Raw genomic sequence first — 22,948 nt, forward strand, 5'->3', positions numbered from 1 at the left:
CTACTCAAAACTCATGAACCACAGTCAGAAAGTCTGCAGGACCTCAGCTCCATAAAAATAAAGCAGCTTCCCAGCAGGGCCAAGGAGACCAAGACCTTTCCAGCAAGGCACATCAGTGTCACCACTCCCTTCTCCTCAGTTTTAGTCCCTTGCTTATAATATTTGTGTTGGGCGGAGGCACCTTTCCCACTCAACTGCAGTGCTGCTGCCAGCCAGCTTATTCTACACCAATCCCACTGGAAAGGAAGGCGCCGATCGGCACAAACTTCATTCAGAAATACATGTTTTCAGTGGCTGATTTAATTTATGCAGGGATTTAAGCATACTAACTTGGTCATGACCATTTCCATGAGCATCTTTAGAGAAGGATACTCCTCCCACGCAGCCAGACCTGCAGCAGAGAAAGGCAATCAGGGATACAGGAAAAAAAGTGAGGGTCTTTATATATATTCTAACACACATTAAGGTGGGGAGACACAAAACAAACTCACTTTGGAACAGCCCATCGCACTTAAGAGCACAGACAATGTGATTCCAGCCACTTGCTGGTCCAAACCCCCCACACTGTGTGTTTTTGGACACACAGGGAATACACAATTAACAACTGAGGTTATTAACCCTCACCAACCCAGCACATGCCTTGAACGCATGCGACCGGACTTCAGCAGACAGAACCTTGAACAATTTTTACAGCAGAACTAGTATCCTGGAAAATGCCCAATGTTCTGGGTTTTTGTCCAACTCACCAATGTTTTCAGGATTGAATGCAGCCACTACAAGCAGCAGAGGCCAGGCTTTCCAGTAGAGGGTAGAAATAGCTAGATTTGGAGGCTGGTACCTGTAAAAGTCATCAACAGATACAAGTGGTTGGATTTGGTTAATTAAGGCCATCTCAAGACCACTTCTCTTCTTAATCACGCCCTGTTTAGATTCAGTCACAGGGTTCAGCTGAAAATTTCTAGAGCAAAAAGATCAGAGTGCTTGCAGAGCGAAGCCCATTCCATGACCCAAGTCTTAACTGCCCGAGAGAAATTTCCACCTGAACATGACATTGAAAAGGTTTCCTCGTGATTTTGTTATTACAAATTGTAATAGGGAAAAGCATCTTAAAATCTGAGCTGGGATTGTTCGCCACAAGGTGAAAAAGAGCTAGATCACAAGAAGATTGTCTATGGGATAAGCCTTACCCTGGGGGTAGCTGGATATTCTCTGGGTGGTGATAAGTGCAAAGATTTAAGACAGCATCGATCAACTGGATTCTTTCTACCCTCAGGACCTCGACATCTGGAGGAGGAGAAGAAAAGACCAAGCAAGTTATTGACCTGGCTACCTGGCCCAAAGTCCTTCAAGAAAAGCATCAGAGCAGAACTAAAATTTTACTTCAAGCAACTATGTTATTGTGGGCCTGGTCTCATGATATTACAGGAACAAAAAAAAAACACTTTAAAAAGCTACAAGTCAATATATAAAGATATCGAGCTTTTCAGATGCAATTTGGTTTAATTTCTTAAGGGCAGGGTTTTTTTTCCCCAAATGCATCCAATATACCTGTATATTTTTCAGATTCACTGCTTACCTGAAGGAGTGTTATCTGCTGAGAACTTCTGGGGCTCAGAGGAACTAAAAAAATGCATTTTAACTTTGTTGCAAGTTTCCAGACTCGCTCTAACTTAGCTCTGAGTCTGCCAGGATTTGAAATGGCGCAGCGTTTAAAATGCTATTCTCAGAGGCTGGACTCGTTTTCACAGGACATTCAAGAGCAAAGTCTAGTTCATTCCACTTGCACTGGCCTGATCTGGACCAGACTTTGCTATTAATTAATGAGTCAGCACTAAGAGCACAAAAGATGCTTTAGAATCAAACTCTGACAACCCCTCTCAACTCAGACACAACCACAAATAACTCAACTGAATGGATGCAGGAATTTGGACAAATGCTGAATGAATTCATAAAAGAGGTAAGAGTTAAGGCTGCTTTTGTAACTGCTATTCTGTAACAGTGCTTGAATAATGAAATTGGGAGGAGCACACAATACATGGGTTAATTACTTTAACTTCCAACCCTTTGATTTTTGCATGGCCTAAAAATTTCTATTCATCTTACAGTATGTATAAATGACTAAATTGAATTTAAAAATGCTAACTCAAAACTTTGGGTGGTTATTCACAGTCCTTCATCCTTGACACAACCAATAATTTCCCAAACACTCCCTGATAGAAAATTACTAACAGGGAGAAAGAGTAGGAGAAAATAAGAAGCTTCTCTAGTGAGAAAGCAACAGCAATACATATCTGGCTTTGAGCCATCATGACTAAAACATGCTTTGAGTGATGCAAAGGCTCTTTGGTACGTGGTAGGAGCCACCTCAGCACTGGGTGGCAACAAGAGGACACGCAGACAGAAGTGACCACTTGCTGGTTGGAGCTTTGCGCAGTCTTACCATCTGCTTGCACAGCCGCAGCCCGCTTCACCAGGTGGTCCGCAAGCTCCATGGCATCAGCAGGGCCAAGAGGAAGGTCCCGCGACAAACCGATCACCAGGATCCGCATCAGCGTGTCTTCAAGGATGGGCACCTCAGAGCAGAGGCGAAGGAAGAAGCTGCATGAGACATGAGATCTCAATAATGATTCTTTCGACAGCAGCAGGAGGGCTCCTGAAACCCTCCACACACCCTAGAGTTCATCTGAGCAAAAGAAAAATCACAGCTTAGTTTACAACTCCTTCCCAGGTCTCCAGCTCCAAATGCAACTACCTAAACCAAACTGTTTTATGGAATATTGCTCACATTGCCTTGTGCCTCTACGCTTCAGCCTGCTTGAGTCTGAGCTCCCTAAAGCTATCCCAGTACAAACCATACAGTACAGGGCTGTCCTTTGTACAATTACAGAATTGAGATACAGAACAGCTTGGCACAGGGAACATGAACGAAGGAGGAAGAGGAACAGATGGAGAATGGAGCAACATCCCTCAATTTTAAGGCAAAGTAACAGATGAAAAAAATCCAAGCACAGTTCAAAGCCTTCCCAACACAGAGCTACATGAGGAACACCAGAAAACACCAATTCCTCTGCCTCGGGCACACACTCACTTGCGGTCACTCTCAGGGGGCCAGTTGTCCCATTTGTAGTAGGTTTCTGGCTGTTCTGTGAAGAGCACCTTGTGGAGGCTGTAGAAACACAGAGGACAGTAAACACCATCTGTGTGAGGCTCAAGAACATGTTCAACAGTTCAGCCTCCCCAAATTCCTGGCAATGCTTCCCATCCTACACGTGAAGGAGCCCCCTCAGATAAGCTACTCCAGCAAAATTAACAATTCAGATCACAAGAGAGGATTACAGAGTATGGATGTTGGGTGTTTACACTTCCAGTGAACACATCTCAGGTACTATTAATTCTGCCTCAGTAATGCCTTGAGGTAGACCCCAGGATACAGCCAGAAGCAGGCAGGGAAGACAGGACTATCTATGGAGCCCTCAACCGTACAGCCTGAAAAAACGTCAAACAACAAGGGGTCCACAGGGATCATGCTTGGTAAGGTAACTGGAAATTCCCTGTTGGGTGGGCCCAAATAATACAAATCAGAAATACTTTCCATTCTGATAAGAGGATGCATCTGCAGGAATTCCTGAGAGGGAGATAGTCCCAGCCTGAACCCCGCTAAAACACTCTGTTCCCCGTCTGATAAGGGGAGAGAAATCTAACCAAACCCTGGCATATGGCACATGGTTTTTTGTAATATGCCACACACTGTGGGGAAAGGGACTGGTTACACACAGCAGATCACCAGGCTGACTCTTACCAGTGCACATAGTCCTTCGGAGCCAGCTTGCTGATAGATGGAACAACTGTGTGAAGCCACCAGACGGCATCTCGTTGGATAGCAGCAATTTGGTTCTGGAAAGAGCGTAGCACTTCCAGGTCTGTAAAATAGTAAGGTTACAAACTGCACATGTATCAGAGCCCCAGCAGGAGCCAAGCAGGAGAGCGTGCCTGATTCAAGAGCAGAGAGTAACCAAGGCTCAAAGCATCAGCAGTAAACTGTGGAGAGGTAGATTGGACAACCTTAAGCACAGAATCATAGAATGGTTTGGGTTGGAAGGGACCTTAAAGCCCATCCAGTGCCACCCCCTGCCCTGGGCAGGGACACCTCCCACCAGACCAGGTTGCTCCAAGCCCCGTCCAACCTGGCCTTGAACCCCTCCAGGGATGGGGCAGCCACAGCTTCTCTGGGCAGCCTGGGCCAGGCTCTCACCACCCTCACAGGAAAGAATTTCTTCCCCAGATCTCATCTAAATCTCCCCTCTTTCAGTTTAAACCCTTCCCTCTTGTCATATCGCTACAAGCATCCCAGCACTGAGACACGTGCTTCGTTTTTGGATTGTGCTGCAACAAAACCCCGAGATGTAGCACGGATGAACAAGCATTGTGAGAAGACAGCATCTGAGCGGTCACTTCAGTGCCACCCCAAAGGCCTGTCTTCTCAGCATTAGGTTCTTGGTAATCCTGATTCTTGCCACAACTCCAGAATCTCTGCCAGCACTGCCAGAATCTATTTATCTACCAAGCCACCCATCTTCAGAGGGAACCCAGATTGTTCTGCTTACTCTTTTTCTCTCCTTTGTCCCAAGCAATTCCAGCCTCCTTCACCTGGGCTGTGATACCAAGCATCATGGAGACAGCGAGCAGATCAGTTATGTGGATGACAAACCGCTCCTTAAAGAAAAAATCCAAGTGAGTTCTCTCAGTAATATCCAAAGCTGCTTTCTAAAAAATGGTTTCATCATCACAAATGACAGTCATGGATGTTTGGAAATGGGATGTGGGAGCACTGCTATGAAATGTGAGATACAAATACTGACTCACATAACAAAGAGGAAAAGAAAAAACAGCCAGAAAAACAGATATAGAGGAGCCCAGTCCACCATCCAGCAGCACAAGGGTCCAAGGATACGTACCTTGAATTCCATTTCCGCATACTGGGCCTCCTTCCGTTCCTGCATAAGGCCCAGACAGAAGGCTTGGAAGTTGATCTCATGTTTCGTCTGCTTTATGATCTCTCGCAGCAGAGCCCGAGAAGCCCGCAGGTAATCGTCCTTAGTGGTCAAAAGATCCTGGAACACCATCGCTAGGTACTGAGAGAGAAAACGTGCAGAAAGAGTTTCAGTTCATTGTAACATATTTGCATCCACAAAACGAAAAGAGCCAAGGAAACAATGCTGGCAGCATATCCGTCCTTCAGACCCACAGGGAGCTATAACAACATTTCTCCATGAAACTTCATTACCACAAGGCTGGTCACCCAGAACGTGGGAGTTAGAAGATGCCCATGCACATTTATCCCAAGCAAGTTGCAATACTATAATTTCAAACCAGTACAATACAGATCACACAGTTGTCTGTGGAAAGATTTCTCTGAGTCTCAATTCAACTAAATCTCTGGGGTTTGGGATCACTGTCAGTCAGACAAGACACTGCACCTACCTTCGGAGCTTGCTCTGAGCTATGCTGAAGCACAGTATACAGGATCTGCATGTTGTTGGGATTTCTGGCATTTGATAGCTCGTTGAAAATCACAAACTTAATTGTGGTGCCCAGGTTATCCCTGTGCGCGTTCAGCAGCTCTCTGCAAGGGAAGAGCAGAGGTTTCAGTGCAGCTAGACCCACTGTTTTGATTTCTCTTCGAAGTATTTAACACAGAAAAGTGAAGAGGATGGAGCCGCACATACATCTGGCAATATCATAGGATTACTGAAAGACTTCCAGGTCTTTTAATGTTCATTTAACATTACACAGGACACCCCATGGTCCAAGCTGGTATTTAAAACCACTCTGCAGAGACACTGAGACCGTCGAGGCCTGGGACGCATCTTCCAAGGTGCTTTCTCTTCCCGTCCCAGACCAGTCACTTACTCACCTGATACACAGCATGTAGTGGTTGAGAAGGACTTTTGGCTTGAGACGTATTTTGATCAGGTTGGAGATAACTTCCATGTCCTCTGAGCTGTGGGTGTTGCAGTTCATACAGACTGACATCAGCAAGTCCTGGGCTGGCTTGGTCAACTGCAGAGGACGAACACACAGAAAGGCTACAGTCACCTGCCACCACAGGTCAGAAACATAACTGGCACCCAGTATGCAGCCCTCCTGGCTGGATTCCAGACCAGGTCCAAAAGAATTGTGCTTCAACAGCTTCTATCCTTACCTTTGGATTCTGCAGCCACATCTCCAGCCTCTGCACAGCCATCTGCCGCACCTCTTTGTAGCCACAGGTTGCCGTCAGCAGTCGAAGGAGGTTCCTGGAGACATTGTCCATCGGCTGGCGCCGGTTGAGTTGGTCCCGCAGCATGTCTAGGACATATTCCTCCACGCTCTCCACGAGGTCATCATACCTGGGCCACACAAACTCCATTTTATTCACTTCCACACAAGCCAGCTTGGTCACACTTTGCTGTGTCCAGAGATCAGCATCCTTTCTTGTTCGTGGTACGTGTTACAAACAAATTCTACTCTTTTCTCCTGGAACCACATGTATCTGATGCTCAACATCCTCTACCAAGTGCCACAGGATAGGTAGTGCAGCGGGAGCTCCCTGCCACAGCACTTCAAGAGTGGGTCATCATGGACAGTGTCGGGAGAAGAGGAGACACCGTACCTGGGCATGAGCTGGCCCTCCTGCTCTGGGCTCATTTTCTCCTCTGCAATCAGCAGCTCGCTCTGGCTGTCTTCCTCCTCTGTCATGGAAGGGTGTGGGCTACTCCCTAAGAGAGACCAGCACATAACAGGCTTCGTGAGAAAACTCGTCTTTGGTCTAGAGATCACTCAGCTCTTACGTGCTCAGCTACTTTCAAGGATCCCTTTGAAATCCCCTTGTGGCCCCTAGGCCACAACTAGTCACTTCCTCACACTGTTTCATACACACACTCCAAGCCTCTTTCCCTGCCTGCCCTCAAACATCCCCTAGAAATAAAAAAAGCCCCAAAGAGAGCAAAAGCGATGCCTGGAACTCAAAATGTGGTCTATGTGACTCCACCCAGTAACAAACTATTCTCACCAGGCTCCATCCTCTCCCCACCCCTTTGTTCCCACTTCCCAAACACCGTCTTACCAGCACTAAGGTCCCCTCCGCTACGTCCAACTTCCCCATGCAAGAGCATGCTCTTAGGAGGCATCTTTGTGTTAAAAGCTGTTTGGATGTTATCCACAAACGTCTTGCAGTGAGGGCTGTCCACCCAGATGCGCTCCCCAAGGGAGTCCTCAATGTAAACCTGCAGAAGAGAACACAAACCATGCTTGAGCCTTTATTTTTTTTGTACTAGTTAACGAGAAGAGTACTTGTGAGCTTCTCAAGTTTGTATTTGTTTTCAACATACAACCGTGAAGTAGAAAAGCAGCATAATTATTGCACGGATCAAAAACAGACCATATGACTGCAGGCAAGTCACATAAGAGCAAAAAACCAAACCATCACATCCCAAGCTCAACTGGGCACCAACCCTCTCAAGCAACAAAGCTGATTAAGATTTAGCAAACACTTTCCAACAACTTCTACCACCAAAATATAGAAGCTCGTCTTTCAAAAGCTTAATCTTTTTAAATTGACAGGTTGTGTTAATCCTTATAGACAAACTAGATAGTAAGAAGCCTCTGGGACACTTCTATCAACACAGATTGTCAGAGGCATCTCAGAAAAGAGCAAAGATAAGGCAATAAAAGGCAAAGGAAATCATAGTGTTTCAACAACCAGTGGAAATTTCCCTTTTAAAACACAAGGAGTCTGGTTTTTTCCCTTGTCAATACAGCACAGGCTCAGTCTCCAACTTCTGCCTCCTCCAGCTGCATTCCCCACGCTGGACAACAGCCCACTGGATACCTCCTTCCCTCTGCTTCTATCCTGCCCCCAGCACACGCAGCCTTCCCAACCCTGGCCAGTTTTCCCCAGTCTGCCTGCATTCTGGCAGAAGCCCCTTCAATTCAACAACCTTGACAAAGATCTCTGGCCAGTTCTCATCCTCTTCGTAAGCTGCCATGAGAAGGTTGCAGGCCAGGACAGACACAAGGCTGTTCCCTTTGGCTTTGAAGTTGATGGAGGCATCTCTTCGCAGCAGGCTGCACAGTGCCTAGAATATCAGCCACAAAAAATAAATTAAAATAAATTAAAATAAATAGCAATCAAGCCATCTTGCAGGAAAGCATAGAGAAAAGCTTTAGAAAAGCACAGCCCTCACCTCGATAACCCCTTCAGTAGCAAATATGTTTGGTTTGATTTTTGCCAGGTACATGAGGCTCAGGTAGAGCGTGGTGTCGGGTTTGGCTCTGTTCATTTTCAGCTGCTTCGCGGCTCCACACAGCACCCCCTCGATGCGGTCGTCGTTACCTTCTGCCTCTGCTGCCTCAATCTCATCCAGCAGCACCGTGGGGACAACTGCAATCATCAACACACGGGCATCGGTATTTACCCTCACGCAAAATAACCCGCCCCAGGATGCTGGCAGGGCCAGTCTCCAGGAAAGCAAAGCGTGGACCTGCTCACGTTTAGCCTCTGCAATGGCTTTTCCCTTCCCAATTGCTACTAAAAGTTCCGTTTCACACCCAGCAACATCCCTTGATTATTTTTCAGTCGGTCCGTGCTAGAATACTCCTCCGCAAATACATCAAACAGCAGAAAATGGAATGATACCTCAAAAAGGAAGCAATGTTCAGGTCCAGAGCCCACTAAAGAAATATATGAATAAAATACTACAATCCAGACCCTAAGATTTCCTCAGGGAATCTTTCAGCTGCTGCCATTAAACAGCTATCTGACAGGATGAACGCAATTCAATGCTAACAGGAGAGGAGACAGAACTGTGACTTCAGCCCCGCATCCAGCAGGGAAACCCTTAAGGACAGCACATAAACCCTGGTTTATGGGCTTAGAGAAAGGCCCCCCGGCCCGAGGCTCCCGGGAGACAAACCGAAATTTGCACCCTCCCTCGAATCCAAGCGCCGCGAGGCCTCACCTTCGATGGGGATGACAGACGGCTCCTTGATGGAGGGTGAAATGGCTCGCTTCTCCGCCACGGCCGCCTCTGCCAGCCGTCCCAGGGCGCTGAGGGGAGGCGTGGAGGAGAGCTTGGGGCGCTTGGCCAGGCCGGGCAGCCCCGCCGGGCCCGCCAAGGCGGCGGCCGCCTCCCGCTTGCGCTCGGAGGGCAGCCCGGGGGGAGCCGGCTTCAGCAGGGTGACGGCGGCTTTGCCCTCGCCGCTCTGTCCTTTGGAGCCCAGCGCGATGAAGTCTCCCGGCGGCGGGTGCGCTGTGAGGGGACAAGGGGACGGACATGACAGCACCGGCCCGCGGCCACCGGAGACACCCCACCCCACCCCACCCCACGGACCCCTCTCCCCTCCCCGGGCGAGGGGGCCGCAGCGCGCTGGGACTCACCGGAGGGTTTGGGCACGGCGCTGGGCCGCCGCACGGCCGCCGCCTTCGGACGGTTCATGGTGCCGCCGAGCACAAGCCGCCGCCGCCGCCGCCGCCGACTGGCCGCCGCCACCCGGAAGCGGAAGTGCTCCGCCGCGACTCTCCTCGCGCCCCCGGAGCGATGGAGCGGCACCGCCCGCCCCGCCCCGCCGGACAGCGGCCCCTGGTGGCGGGAGGGCGCGACGCAGCCGGGGGGGGGTGTTCAGCGGCGCCCCCCAGCGGGATGAAACGGGAACTGCAACCCGGGAGGGGAGACAATCACAGAATCGCCGAATCTTCTTGGTTGGAAGGGACCTTTGAGATCATCGAGTCCGACCACAAAAAAAAACCAACCAAACAAAAAAACCAAGCACCAAAAACAAAACAAAAACAAAACCCACACAAAACAAACACCCACACCCACCCACAGACACAACCCAACCATCTCGGGCACTAGGGCATGCCCTGCAGTGCCATGTCTACATGGTTCTTAAATACCTCTGGGGATGGCGACTCCACCAGCTCCCTGGGCAGGCTGTTCCAGTACCTGACCACCCTCTCAGGAAAGTCATTCTTCCTAATATCTAATCTAAACCTCCCCTGCCCCAACTTCAGACCATTTCCTCTGCTCCTGTCGTTATTCCCTTGGGAGAAGAGGCCAACACCCACCTCTCTACACCCTCCTTTCAGGGAGTTGTAGAGGGCAATGAGGTCTCCCCTCAGCCTCCTCTTCTCCAAACTAAACATGCCCAGTTCCCTCAGCCTCTCCTCGTATGACTTGTTCTCCAGACCCCTCACCAGCTTGGTGGCTCTCCTCTGGACACGCTCCAGCAGCTCAATGTCCTTCCTGTAGTGAGGGGCCCAGAACTGAACACAGCCCTCGAGGTGAGGCCTCACCAGCGCCCAGTCCAGAGGCACCATCACTGCCCTGCTCTTGCTGGCCACACTGTTCCTGACACAGGCCAGGATGCTGTTGGCCTTCTTGGCCACCTGGGCAAGGGACGGTGGGGACAGGGCGGAGGGGGACGCCTTTGGGGGGGCTGAAGCCAGAGGGGGACTGGGAGTGGGGTGTTAGGGAGCTGGAGGGGCTGAGACTGGGGGCGTTGTTTAGTGGTGCTGGGATTGAGGGGGGTCTGGGGTCAGAGAGGGGGGTCAAGGGGCTGGGATGGGGGGGGACAGATGACAGAATCTGGGGGGATTTGGGGTCAGAAACTCAGGGTGGGATCGGCGGGATGAGATTAGAGGATGGGATTGGGATGGGGGGGCTGGAATCAGCAGCTGGAATGGGGGCAGTCTTGGATGGCGGCTGAGATTGGGGAGATGAAGATCAGGGGCTGAAATTGGGTGGCCCCATGGCAACCGGCCGCCCCCCCCTCCTCGTCCCCCCTGCCCCCATGCCACCACCCCTGTCCCTGTGTCGCACTCCCAGGATAAGTTGTCCACGTGCCTTTATTGAGCGGGGACCGCGGGGACCCACACCTGGACCCACACCTCCTCCATCCACACCACCCACCCAGGACCACCTGGGGGGCTACCAGCAGCCAAGCCTCCCTGGTCCCCAGCCATATGGAGGGGGGCCCATAGCAGAAGGTGACAGTCCCCGCCGCCTCCTCCGCGGTGGCATCCCAGCCTGGAGGGCTGGAGCATCCAGCAGCCCCCAGCTGGGGGGTCTGGGCAAGGTTGGGGTGACCCTGCAGCCCCCCACTCACAGCCACCGCAGGGAGAAGCCCTGGCTGAGGCTGAGGCTGAGGTCACTCACGGTGAGAACCTGTGGAAGAAGAATTTTGGGGTACAGCCTCAGCGGGGCTTGGCTGAGCTCCGCTCCCGCTGAACCCCAGCATGGTGGGACAGCCACGCTAGAGTCCTCACCCACCTCCTCAGCCACCAGCCCTGTGACAAGGGCTGGGGGAGGAGGGATGGATACCCCCAGGATAGGGTCCCCCAGGACAGGGCACCCCAAGAAGGGGCCATACCTGGTTGCCCAGGTAGGAGAAGGGCTTCTCCTGGCCGTTCAGGAGGACCTTGCTGGGTGGCTCCCGCACTCCAAAGATGCTCAGTGTGCCAATGGTGACCTCGGTGGCCTCAGCGCTGGCGTGAAGGACAGTGGAGGTGAAGATGTTCTGCAGGAGGGGATGGCATGAGCTTGAGGTAACCAGGTGCCACAGGCCCCCCCACCCCTTCCCTCCCCACCACATCCCACCTGCGTGACGTTGAACACCAGGTAGGAGTAGCTGCCCCGCTCGAAGGTGTCCAGGCTCTCGCCGTCATCCCAGAAGAGGTCCCCCCAGGCGGTGCCACTCTGGGACAGGGCCACGATGATGCGCAGGGGGTTCCTTCGAGTCGCCTCGCTGGTGGTCTCCGGTTTCTGGGGTTCAAAGACATGGGTGCTGCAGGGTTGTGAGCACCCAGGATGGTGGTCTGGGAGCTAAAGTGCTGATGGGGACACACACACTCCCAGGAAACGGTCGGGTGGGTGCTCACCTGGGTGGGCAGGATTGCGCCCTCCCGGACGTGCAGGTTGAGGTGCTCCAGGGGAGCTGACATCTTCAGCATCTCCCCACTGCTGTTCACTGAGGAGCCCTGGGCAGGCGGCGAGAGGCACGGGTGTGAGGGAGTTGGGGGCACAGCGGGGGGCCTGGGTACAGGTCTGGGAACCAGCCATCCCCACCCCTTCCTCCATCACAGCTTGCTGGCTCAGCTGCAGCTTCCCACCCACAGCCCCAAGACGGTTGAGTGAGGACCATCCAGCCCCTGGCCGAGCACTGAGGTGCTCCTCACCGTGTAGAAGTCGTACCACACGCCTCGGGGGACGTAGCCTGTGACCGAGTCCACCCCAGGCTCCAGCACCGGTGTCACCAGCAGGCTCCGGCCCCACAGGAACTGCCTGTCCAACCCCAAGGTGGTCACATCCCGGGGGAACCTGCGGTGGGGTGCAGACGCCGCTTGGATCGACCACTTCTCTGTGATCCAGCCTAAGAATCTCCCCAGCTCCCAGTGGGGCTGCTCTTACTCAAAGAACAAGGGCCGGGCGACGGTGTCCCCTTGGAGGTGGGCACGGTGGAAGAGGGTGTAGAGGAAGGGCAGGAGAGAGTAGCGGGTCAGCAGCACGTCCTTCATGGCCGTCCTCGCCGCTGGGCTGAACACTGTCGGGTCCTGGGCCTGGGGGAGATGTGGGGAGTCATCAGCTGCCCCGTCCCCAACCCCACCAGGCAGCCCCACTGCCCCTGCCCTCCTGCATCCCAGATCCCGCATCCCACATCCCCATCCCCCATCCTGCATCCCCCCATCCTGCATCCCCCCACCCTGCATCCCATGTCCTCCATCTCGCATCCCCCATTCTGCATTCCTCATCCTGCATCCCCCCATCCCGCATCCCCCATCCTGTATCCTTCATCCTGCATCCCCCACCCCGCATCCCTCATCCTGCATCCCCCCATCCCGCATCCCCCATCCTGTATCCTTCATCCTGCATCCCCCACCCCGCATCCCTCATCCCGCATCCCTCATCCCGCATCCCCCATCCCACGTCCCCCCATCCCGCGTCCACCATCTCCATCCCACATCCCACCCCTGGGATGCCTCCCACCGGCCACGCTGCCCTCCACCTTCTCGTTCTGGGTGTTGTGGTTGCGGGCAAAGGGGTAGAAGGCACCCAGCTGCATCCAGCGGGTGCACAGCTCCTCCGAGGTGCTGCCGGAGAAGCCGCAGATGTCCGCCCCGACCAGCGGGATGCCGAAGAGGCTGAAGCTCAGCAGCCCTGCGGGCAGGGACGCTCAGCAGGGTGCAGGGAGTTTTGGAGATGTCTCCAAACAAGCAGGAAACTCGATGGAACTGGGGGGTGCTGGTAGGGGGGCGTGTGTCTGTGTGCAGCCCGTGCCACCCACCTGGGATGGAGTAATACATGTCCTTCCACTGGCTCCGGTTGTCGCCCAGCCAGTGTCCCGAGTACCGGCCCTGGCTGGGGAAGGTGGAGCGGGAGATGACAAAGGGGCGCTTCCCCTGGATCTGGATCAAGGCACTGGAAAAGAACCGGGAGAGCCGGGAGCAGTAGGTGAGAGCAGCCCCCCAAGGAGCTCACCTTATCCCACAAGAGCGGAGGGAGAGGTCCAGCCCCATGGCTGCCCTGCGGTGCCGGAGGGTCGGCCCAAGCAGGACGGGGAAGGCTCAGTGCCAGGACCAGCCCCATCCACCCATCCCTCCCGGAGCGGTGTCGGTCCCTTCCTCTGCTGGGTTATTCCCATCCCGGAGGCTGTGAGCAGCCAGAGCATCTCCCCTTATTTGAGTACTCAAATCATAGGACAAGGGGTAAGGGCTTTAAACTTAACGAGGGAAGATTTAGATTAGATATAAGGATGAGATTTTTTACACTGAGGGTGGTGAGACACTGGCCCTGGTTGCCCAGAGAGGTGGTGGATGCCCCATCCATGGAAACATTCCAGGACAGCTGGACGGGGCTTTGAGCAACCTGGTCTAGTTGAAGGTGTCCCTGCCCATGGTAGGTGGTTGGACTGCATGGCCTTTAACGGTCCCTTCCAACCCAAACCATTCTATGATTCTGTGAAATCCTTGTCCTTTTCCTACACAGCCCTGAGTAGCAGGATTTTGTCCCATCCCATCCCATCCCCAGGCCAGCGGGAAGCGGGATGCTCAGGTACCTCGCTGTGGCTTTGGCTTCCATCAGCCCGTAGAGGTTGTGGAGGTTGTAGTGCACGGAGGCTTTCTGCTTCGCCGAGGCACACACCGTCTTCGCCGAGAGGGAATCGCCCAGCACGGCTGCCAGGAGGGAGAGCCCCCGTTGGCACGTGGTGATGGGGGGAGCAGGGGAGGCAAACCCCCCCAACGCTTGCCAGCTCTGGGCCAGCCCTCCCGCACGCAGGAGCCAGCCATCGCTGCCAACCCAGCCCTGGAAACTCAGGCAGATGGTCCCATCCTGCACCCTGGCATGGCCCCGAGAAGCGTGCAAGGCTTGGGCACGGCTACCGGCACACACAGGTAGGGATGGTGACGTCCAGGGTGTAAAACGGGGACACGATGTCTCTTAAAACTGGGTTTTCTCCCACAGCACTCGGCTGCCAGCAATCCCAAAGCACGTAGTACCCACCAGCACAGCCTTGTGTTTCCTCTCCCTCCTTACCCGGCGTGTACGGTGGGCTGTCGAGCTCCCCCGGGGGGCAGCCCTCTTCAGAGCCATCCATGAAGTTGGATGGCTCATTCATGTCCTAAGCAAAGAAAACCAGGGATTATTTTCAAGGAGGGAGGTTTTGGGGATTAGTGGATAAACCTGGAAAAGCTATACTTGAGGGAGAGATGGTCCTGCCAGGACACACAGCATGTGCGAGCCAAGCTGCCAGCTGGGAGTGACGCGAAGGACAAGGAGGGACTTACGATCCAGAGGCCATCAAAGGGCACGTGGGCATGGAAGCGCTGCAGGTTCTCCAGCCACCACTGTTGCGTGTCTGGGTTGGAGAAGTCTGCGAAGGCGGTGAAGCCGGGCCAGACCTGGGGGGGACACCACAAACCCACAGGTTCAGCAGGCAGGCAGCTTGCGGGGGGGCTGCCGCAGGGAACAGGGTGCCACTGGGGGGTGAAACGGGCAATAAAACAGGAGATAAAGCCAGACTGATGGCTTCGAGCCCTGGATGCTGTGTGTGCAGCATCCCTCCTGCCTCCGTGGTACCCAGGAGCCTCAGGGTACCATGGAGCGGCTGCTCTGCCTTTGCTTCCACAAGCCCTGACACCAGCCAGGCCAGGACATGTCAGGGAAAAACTGTGATTCCTCCACACTTTGTCTCACTCCGGGAATTTTGGCCAATTCATTTTTTCCCACGTTTTCAGGCTGCATTAAAAGTCCCCTCCTTGACGGTGAGGGAGAAGCGGTAGGAGCAAATGGGGGGACAAACTGGAAGGGAAATGCTGTGGAGCAGATCCGGAGGTGCCCGTTCATCACCGACAACCTCCCCTCACCCCAGAAACAGGAAGGGAGAGAAATCAGATGACGGGCCTCGGGCAGCACCGCCGACTCCATTGAGCTCATATGACTTCCATGGGGCTCCTCCGCCGGGGCAGGGGCTGGTGGAGACACCGGGAGGTGACACGCGAGGCCGAGGGCTGAACCGGGCTCTGGCAACCATCCCGGAGAGGTTCCTCGGCCGCTTGGCTTTCCCTCCAGCACAAGGGATGAAATCCCTGCTATTGCACAACCCCTCGGGGCTGGGGTTTCCCCCCGGAGCTCCTCACCTGCCCGATGAGCGGCTGCCCTTGGGTGGTGTTGAGGAACAAGCCCCGTCTCAAGCCTTCGTCGAAAGGCCAGTAGGAGCCGTGAGGGTTGGTGCTGCTGATGCCGGGATCCTGGGGATGGAGCAGAGGGTCAGTGCCTTTCCCAGCAGATCGTGGCCCCTTCCCCCTGCCAGCCCGGTGTGATTCAGAGAAGAAGACAACCCAGACGGGGTCAGCCAGAGCCCACACACAGCGGCTGCTTCCCCCCCAAGGGGAACAGAAACTTGCTTCAACACTTCCAGCCATGGTTTCTAAAATGCCACTTCTGCAAGTCCCCAGGACCCGTTAGGGTGTTTTGGGGAGGAGGGGGACAAATATAAGAAATCTTGCGCTTTATGCAAGAAACGTCAGGTCATGGACAGGCCTGAGCTACAATGGGAGTTCAAAGAGGGGGGAACCCAACCTTTCCCTCCCCAGGACCTGATGGTCCCCACCACCCCCAGCGAGCAGAACCCGCATCCCTTTTCCTTGCAGAGGGAAGAAGGGAGATCACAGCTGGGTCATGAGATCCCGGTGCTCGTGCGGATGCAGGGGCACCCAAGCCGAGCACCCACGAGTTAAACAGCCTGACCCGCAGCTCCTCCACCCATTTGCGCCCGGGGGACAGGGGCATCCTTGTACTCCTGCAGCAGAGAGAAGCACAGCACGAGAATCTGGCCCGTGTCTCCACGGTCCCTGCAGGAGGGGGATTTCCAGCGGCAGTTTACAGCTGCCGGCCCAGCACTGGGGACCGACCTCAGATAAAAACCCCCGAGGCCTGGGGATGATCAACTGGGACCACGAGCATCCCTTACGCCTCTGCCTTGCATCCCACAGGCAGCACAGGGGGAGAGGAAAAGGTGGGGGGGGGGGGGCAGGGGGAGTACCAAGATCATAACGTAGCGCTGCCCGTGTTTGTGGAGGTCTTCCACCAGCGAGGGGAGGGAGGCAAACTTCTGGGGATCGAAGGTGAAATCCCGGTACCCATCCATGTAATCGATGTCATTCCACTGTGCATCCTGTGGGACAGAGGCTCAGGGATGGGTGACAGAGCCTGGAACCTCCCCCCCTTCAAGGGTCTGGAGAATGGGTTACCTGGGGGATCTGGTAGTTCCTCATGGCTCTCGCAGTCTGCCAGGTCTCGTTGCTGGATCCGTAGCCCCAGCGGCAGAGGTGGAAGCCGAGTGCCCAGAGGGGTGGCATGGCCGGGAATCCTGCAGCGGGAGAGCGGGAGCAAAGATGGGGTGTCCCGAGATGACAGCAGCATCTCAAAAGGATGGGAGGGGAAGGGGACAAGGGGGAAAGGAGGTGACCGCAGACCCCTGATGTGCTGGGAGGGCTGGGAATGGGATGGCTGGGGACCGCGGACCACTCCCCACCTGGGAAGACTGGGGACGGTGGTGAAGCTGGGGTGAGACAGGGATGGGGGTGTGGGGAAGGTGCCCACAGATGGCCACGTCGGGGTGTGGGCACTTACCTATCACCTGCTGGTACTGCTGGATGACCATGTTGGGGTCAGGCCCCAGGAAGATGTAAAAATCCAGCACCCCCCCGATGGTCCTCCAGGTCAGGGCTGGAGCGGGCTGCAGGGCCACCTCTTTTTCCAGAGGTTGGGAAGACAAAAAGATGGTGAGAATTGGGAAGTAACCCCCAGACCCCAACCACCACGGCAGGGACAAGGCAGTGCCACATGCCACGCTCAGCCTCCGGCAGGAAAACGGAGAAATCCCTGCCTTTTGCTCAGCGGATGCTGAACGGGTGCCTGGAGGCTTAAATCATCCCACCTGAGGGAGATCACTGATTTACACAGGGAGAAAGCTCGCTATCTTAAAAATTTGCTCTTTAAGCCCAAAGCCACGCGGTTCTCCCAGCTTCCGCTTAAAGAACAAGCGCACACAAGGCTTTCCTTCACCTTTTCCCCCCCAGATCCCCTCCTAAATGAATCGAGAGCCACTTGTGGGTAGCAAGGGCTTTCCCGGGGAGCGTTTTTCACACAAACGAGCCCTTGAAGCTCAGCTCAGGTGGCCGCATCTCCCCTGAGCTCCTCCTCGGGAGCATCGCTGCCATGAAGCCGAGCACAGCTGGAGCTACCAGAGCCTGGCCGTGTGTGGCATCGGCCCAGCTGGCTCCAAGCAGCGGCTGCCGGGAGGGACGGGTGGTGGCCGGTGCCGTCCCCGTCACGGCAGGAGCCCGCGGGAGATGCTGCCTTATCAGCTGGCAGACACGGGCGGCTCCCACAGCCGCAGCCGGCGGAGCACAGCTGGGAAGAGCGCGGGCGGCATTTGGCATCCCCGGCTGCGCCCCAGCAGGGCCACGCCGCCGGGCCTGGGGGCAAGGCTGTTTTCGGGTGGAGGGGGAGCCGGCACGGCCCCGCACACCAGGGACTCGCTTTTCCGACGGCAACTCGGCAGCTGGGCATGTGGTTAAACTGCTCGGCAGTTGCTAAAGAGCCTCGCCGTAGCCAGGAAACAGATGGCTACGCTCAATAACGGAGCCATCAAACCACATCTTTCCCTTTTAGGGCTTCCTCTCGCCCCAAGTTCCCAAACGGGCAGCTCCGGCAGCTCCCATCTGTCCCCATCTGCTGGGGGACAAGCCAGCCGGGGTGCGCCGGGACACCTACCCATCGCATTGCTGTTTAGGAGGAAAACCCCGTGAGCATCTCCGTCCTCCTCCATCAGCAGGTAGAAGGGGTGAGCGCCGTAGAGGTTGAATGATTCCTGCAAAGAGGAGGTGCCAGGTGAGAGAGCAGCTCCCAAGCAAAGCAGGACAGCCCCGTGTCACCCCGGGGACAGGAAGGGAACAAATAAATGGCCCCAGGTTGCATCTACTGCCACCACCTAAGCAGGCATCTGTCACCCCCCAGGGAGGACAAGGTGAAGGATGAGGATGGTTTCAGAGCTGGTGCTGAAGGCCATGGGAGGCTGCTTCTTTCGGGGTTCGGGGGCTGCTACCGAGCTGGGCTGGGCGAGGGGGAAACCTCCTGCCTCGCCACAACCTGTTGCACGAGGGTGGAGCGGAAAACACCCGGGGCCCTCCGAGTGCCAACAGCGTTTTGCAATTGCTCTGAAATCCTCCCTGGTACGTATTTGCCCGTCGGCCCCGACCACCCCCTGCCTCTCCCAGTGCCGCTGCCCACCCCCCTGCACTGTTTTCCCAGGGCTTGTCCAACGCCCTGGAGAGCAGTACCCCCCATCCTTGTCCCCATGCACCCCCACGGGAAGGGGGGAAGTGGTACCGTGGGAGAGACATCGCGTGCCCACAGCGTGAGGGTGCTCCAGTCCAGGCTGTGCAGGAGGGGGCCACGGTGCTCCCCCAGCCCGTAGAGGAACCTGGACGGGAGCAACGTGGAGATCTGGAGAAACTGGTCAGCGAAGATCAAGGGGGCCACGGTGGTGTTGAGCCTGCCAGGGTGACACGGAGGGAGAGAGAGAGTCAAGGGGGGATGCTGTGATCCATCTGGATCCATTTGCCCACCAAAAAATGACCCTTTCCCCTCTCGAAGCATCCCAAGGGCCAGCACGGCAGCGTATGTCCCACCCTGCAACCAGCCCCAACACCTCGGCCCAGGCGGCAAATTCAGTCCCAGCCTGAACCAGTCCAACCCAGTGGGCACAGCCTTGCCTTTTGACACCAGAAGTTTCCACCCAGGTTATTATTAACCACAGAGGAGATATGGCGGTGGGGCTTTTCAGCCTGTTGTCACCGATAAGCAGCTCCTGAGTAAAATTCGGACCACAGGCACCAGCGAACGGGAAGGAGGAGGAAAGGATGGGATCTCAGAACACCCCGGCCATACATCAATCAGCCGTTGGTGTTCACCAACGGCTTAGTGTGGGCAAGGCCATGGAGGTGACTGAGAGCAGCGCAGCAAAGCCACCCGCAGTCCTTATCCACAAAAAGCCTGGAGCTGTGGGTGTCTCTATAGTTTGGACAGCCAGGGAAGCCCAAAAGCAGGGTGAAACGGGCAAAACCACAACCCTCTGGTGGCCCTTTCCTGGAGCCACCAGGTCCCTTATTGGTGACGTGGCGGGGGCCTGCTGTAGGACCTGGCAAGGAATTAGGGCACTGGGAGATTTTTGGAGAGTTGCTGATCCCACCATGCCCTGCCATGGCCACAGCAAGCACGTGGCCAGCCCATGGGGCCAGGAAGCCACATGCTGCCACATCCCCCTGTGAGCACAGCTGGAAAGATGAAGATGAAGACTAATTATTGGCTGGAGATCCCACAGTGTGGTTTCCCTAAGGAAAAACCTCTGGGAAGCGTGCTGAAGCCTGCCTAGGATGGCATGAGCTTCCCCTGGCTCGCTGTGGGGTGCGGAGGAGGTGGGTTCTTACAGCACCGTCCCCGTCGCCCTGCGCCGCAGCAGCACCCCAAAGGGGTCCCGGGAGAAATCCAGGCTGTAGATGGGGTTTTCCGCTCTCTTTGTGGCCCGGGGAACCTCGAGGGGAACCTCATACCGTGGGCTGGCTGCGTCTGTTATCTGAAAAAGGGAGAAAAAGCGCTTTAAGGACCAGCAAAGCAAGAGGGCAAAGAGTTGGAGGTGCTCATTGAGGCCACATACAGCCATGCCTGGAGCACGGTAGCTTCCAGCCCCTGTCTGAGCAGGGGATGTCCCCCTATAGGGGTGGGATGGAGGGTGCAGGAATGCAGGAGCACGGTCACAAGCTCTGGAGAGCAACCACGGGGAGCTCACCTTGATGTGCAGCCGCGTGTCTGTCTCAAACTCCACATCCAGCCTCAGCATCATGATGTCCCGGGGGTAATAGGCCTTCTCCCTCCGCACCAGCAGCCCCACCATGCCCAGCGCCGTCTGGTTGAGGCTCTCTAGGGCGTAGCTGGGGAAGTCGGGGGGGTAGAAGCACCAGGGCACCCCCCGCTTGCCCCCCGCCAGCGGGGGGCTCTGGATGAAGCAGCACCCCCGGCTTTCGCAGAGTTCCTGGGTCACCACCACGTGTCGCTCTGGGTAGCAGTCAAAGCGGTGACTTTCGGGTACCAGGAGACATTTGGGGGGCAACGTGGGTCCGGGCCAGCCCCCCGATACCTGCCGCAGCACCCAGACAGTGAGGGCACTCAGGAGCACGGCGGCCACCAGTAGCCCGCTGCCCACCCACCACGGGGCCAGCTTCCCACGGCCGGCGGGCATCGGGGCAGCCCCTTCCTCCTCCACCCGACATGCCGCCGGCTGCGGCACCGCCGTCGTCAGCTTCTGGTACGACTTCATCGTCCTGGGGCTGGAGCGAGGAGGAGATGGAGGGAGGTGTGAAGGAGTCGGAGAGGGAGAGAGCTCGCCCGAGCCTCGAGGATGGCTTCCCCGCTCCCGACGCCCACGGTTCAGGCAGCGCCTGCCCGCCTCTGCCCGCCTCGGCACCCAGCACCCCGACGTCTACGCCCTTGGCTTAGATTCACACAGGAAAACTCGGCAAAGGATAGATTTGCCAGGATCGCGTGGTCCTGACCCAGCTGGAGTGTGGGGAGACGGAGCCCCACAACTCTCCTGCAGCCCCAAGGGACAAAGTGACACCCGCCTGAAGCCCACCTGCTCTCGGGGCGGGGGGGTGGCAGAGCGGCCTCTCAAGGAGTTTTTTCACCAGGTCTGAATTTATGGGCTGCAGCGTTTCTGGAAGCTGCAAGTAAAACCGAGCTCCCTCTGCCCGTCGGAGCGGAGCCGTGGTGCTGGGAACCGTGGCTCCAAGGTGCGGAGCAGCTTCTGCTCCGAGCATCCTCTGCTCCGAGCATCCTCTGCCAGCAGCCAAAGCCCTGAGTCAGAGGTTTTAGCAGGGAATATGCTGTCAGGTTCCGCCTCCCGCTGACAAAATCTGATTTTAACAACCTCTCAGGCAAACATCGCCCGGACTGTAAGGGAAGGAGACCCCCACGCTTGGGAGATCTCAGCGCCTTAAACAAGAGACACACAACTTTCTTCTCGCCATCTCCTGCCCAAACCAGGGGCGCTCGGACCCCGCTCGCCTCCGCCCTGCGATGGGCAAAAGCTCAGCCAAACGGCTCTCCCCGAAAAGCAGATTTTATTCCCCGGCAGCAACCCCCCCCCCCCCCCCCCCCGCAGCTCCGGCACCAAAATGGCTCAACCCGCCGGGGCCTGGCTCGGAAGCCACCCCTGAGCACCAGCCCCTGCCCCACGCAGCGCCTCAGCCTTACGCAACCTCCGGTGGCTTCCCCACGCGTGGCTGTCCCCCGGGGGTGGCAGCACCCACCGGTGCCACCCACACCCCCCCCCCCCCACACACACACGCGAACCCCGGGGACATCCCCATGCCACCAGCCCATGCACCCCTGCTCATGCCAGGCCGCCCCGCCATGCCACCCTGCAGCGGTGGCACTTGGGGGGGGGGGGGGGGACACGACACGACACGGGACACGACACACACAGTGTGGGGGTCCCCAGCCTTGCCCGGGGGTGGCGTGGCGCCCCGGGACCCCCCTGCCCGGCCTGCCTGGGCCCCGCTCCGGCCATGCCAGGCGCTTACATACACGTGTCTCCTCTTGACATTGTGGGTGCGGGCGGGCGGCAGGCAGCGGGCAGGAGGCAGGCAGCGGGCAGGAGGCAGGCAGCGGGCAGGCAGCGGGCAGGCAGCGGGCAGGGCTCCCAGGCGCTGCAGCTCTGCCTGCTCCGCCGTAATAACCCTACAAGGCGCTCCCCCGGCTCCTACCGCTCCTCTCTAGTAGCCGCGCCTCCAACACACGCCGCTTCTCAGCCGCCCGCTCCTCTGGTTTGTGTTCTTTGTGGTTCATTTGATTTGATTTGATTTTTTGGTTGTTTTTTTTTTTTGTATTAAATATATAGATCTACACTCAATGCTCTTAGAAAGCCTCGAGGTGGAAAATACGGGAGAGTAGCGATTTTTAAGATTTTCCCCAGCCTGGGTCTCAAAACTCAGAGTATTAACACCTCTACCCCCCTTTTAGGGTGAGAGCACTTTACCCAAAGCAGCGCGAAAGAGGCGTCTGCGCTGAATCCTGCACCGTGGCTTCAGGGAATCCTGACGCCGGACGTGTTTTGAGCACACGGAGAGGGGGGGGGGCTAGATCCCCAAAACCCCCACACTTCCCAAAACAAAGCCCTTTTCCCACCCAGGTTTTCACCAGAGGTCCTTTCTCCCATGGATTCCTCTTTATCTGGTTAAAGAGGGGATATAATTGCACGCTCCCTGCCCAGGCTTTCCCACTCTCGGGGGACCGAAGAGCTGCTCCGTGTTTACTATCGAAGGCCACCGCAGTCTAAAGGTCAGCAGCAA

At 56.0% G+C, this 22,948-nt stretch overlaps 2 protein-coding genes across 2 annotated transcripts in view; both read right to left on the bottom strand.

Moving 5' to 3' along the window:
- INTS1 (integrator complex subunit 1) overlaps window positions 1-9,476 on the bottom strand; it is a 28,212-nt gene extending 18,736 nt beyond the window's left edge. The window contains exons 1-17 of the mRNA XM_074158317.1: window positions 9,419-9,476; window positions 9,000-9,290; window positions 8,226-8,422; window positions 7,980-8,117; window positions 7,106-7,265; window positions 6,653-6,758; window positions 6,203-6,389; window positions 5,915-6,060; window positions 5,482-5,623; window positions 4,956-5,132; window positions 4,605-4,713; window positions 3,800-3,920; window positions 3,089-3,166; window positions 2,441-2,598; window positions 1,188-1,284; window positions 747-838; window positions 331-391 (exon numbers count right to left, since the gene is read on the bottom strand). Coding sequence (XP_074014418.1) covers window positions 331-391; window positions 747-838; window positions 1,188-1,284; window positions 2,441-2,598; window positions 3,089-3,166; window positions 3,800-3,920; window positions 4,605-4,713; window positions 4,956-5,132; window positions 5,482-5,623; window positions 5,915-6,060; window positions 6,203-6,389; window positions 6,653-6,758; window positions 7,106-7,265; window positions 7,980-8,117; window positions 8,226-8,422; window positions 9,000-9,290; window positions 9,419-9,476 — 2,318 coding nt within the window. The remainder of the gene's footprint in view (window positions 1-330; window positions 392-746; window positions 839-1,187; window positions 1,285-2,440; window positions 2,599-3,088; window positions 3,167-3,799; window positions 3,921-4,604; window positions 4,714-4,955; window positions 5,133-5,481; window positions 5,624-5,914; window positions 6,061-6,202; window positions 6,390-6,652; window positions 6,759-7,105; window positions 7,266-7,979; window positions 8,118-8,225; window positions 8,423-8,999; window positions 9,291-9,418) is intronic.
- Window positions 9,477-10,868: 1,392 nt separating this feature from the next.
- LOC141471763 (lysosomal alpha-glucosidase-like) lies at window positions 10,869-22,203 on the bottom strand. Its single transcript, XM_074158448.1, has 20 exons — window positions 22,181-22,203; window positions 20,389-20,926; window positions 20,030-20,175; window positions 18,930-19,095; window positions 18,315-18,411; window positions 17,169-17,288; window positions 16,787-16,905; window positions 16,579-16,710; window positions 15,674-15,784; window positions 14,822-14,935; window positions 14,571-14,655; window positions 14,092-14,209; window positions 13,321-13,454; window positions 13,042-13,193; window positions 12,447-12,595; window positions 12,215-12,356; window positions 11,918-12,016; window positions 11,637-11,801; window positions 11,410-11,556; window positions 10,869-11,204 (listed from the first exon to the last, which is right to left on the bottom strand). Exons 1-20 carry the CDS (start codon window positions 22,201-22,203, stop codon window positions 11,142-11,144), a joined length of 2,820 nt encoding a protein of 939 aa, XP_074014549.1. The 3' UTR covers window positions 10,869-11,141.
- Between the last annotated feature and the right edge of the window lie 745 nt (window positions 22,204-22,948).

Source organism: Numenius arquata, chromosome 14, assembly GCF_964106895.1.
Source record: "Numenius arquata chromosome 14, bNumArq3.hap1.1, whole genome shotgun sequence".
NCBI lineage: Eukaryota > Metazoa > Chordata > Aves > Charadriiformes > Scolopacidae > Numenius > Numenius arquata.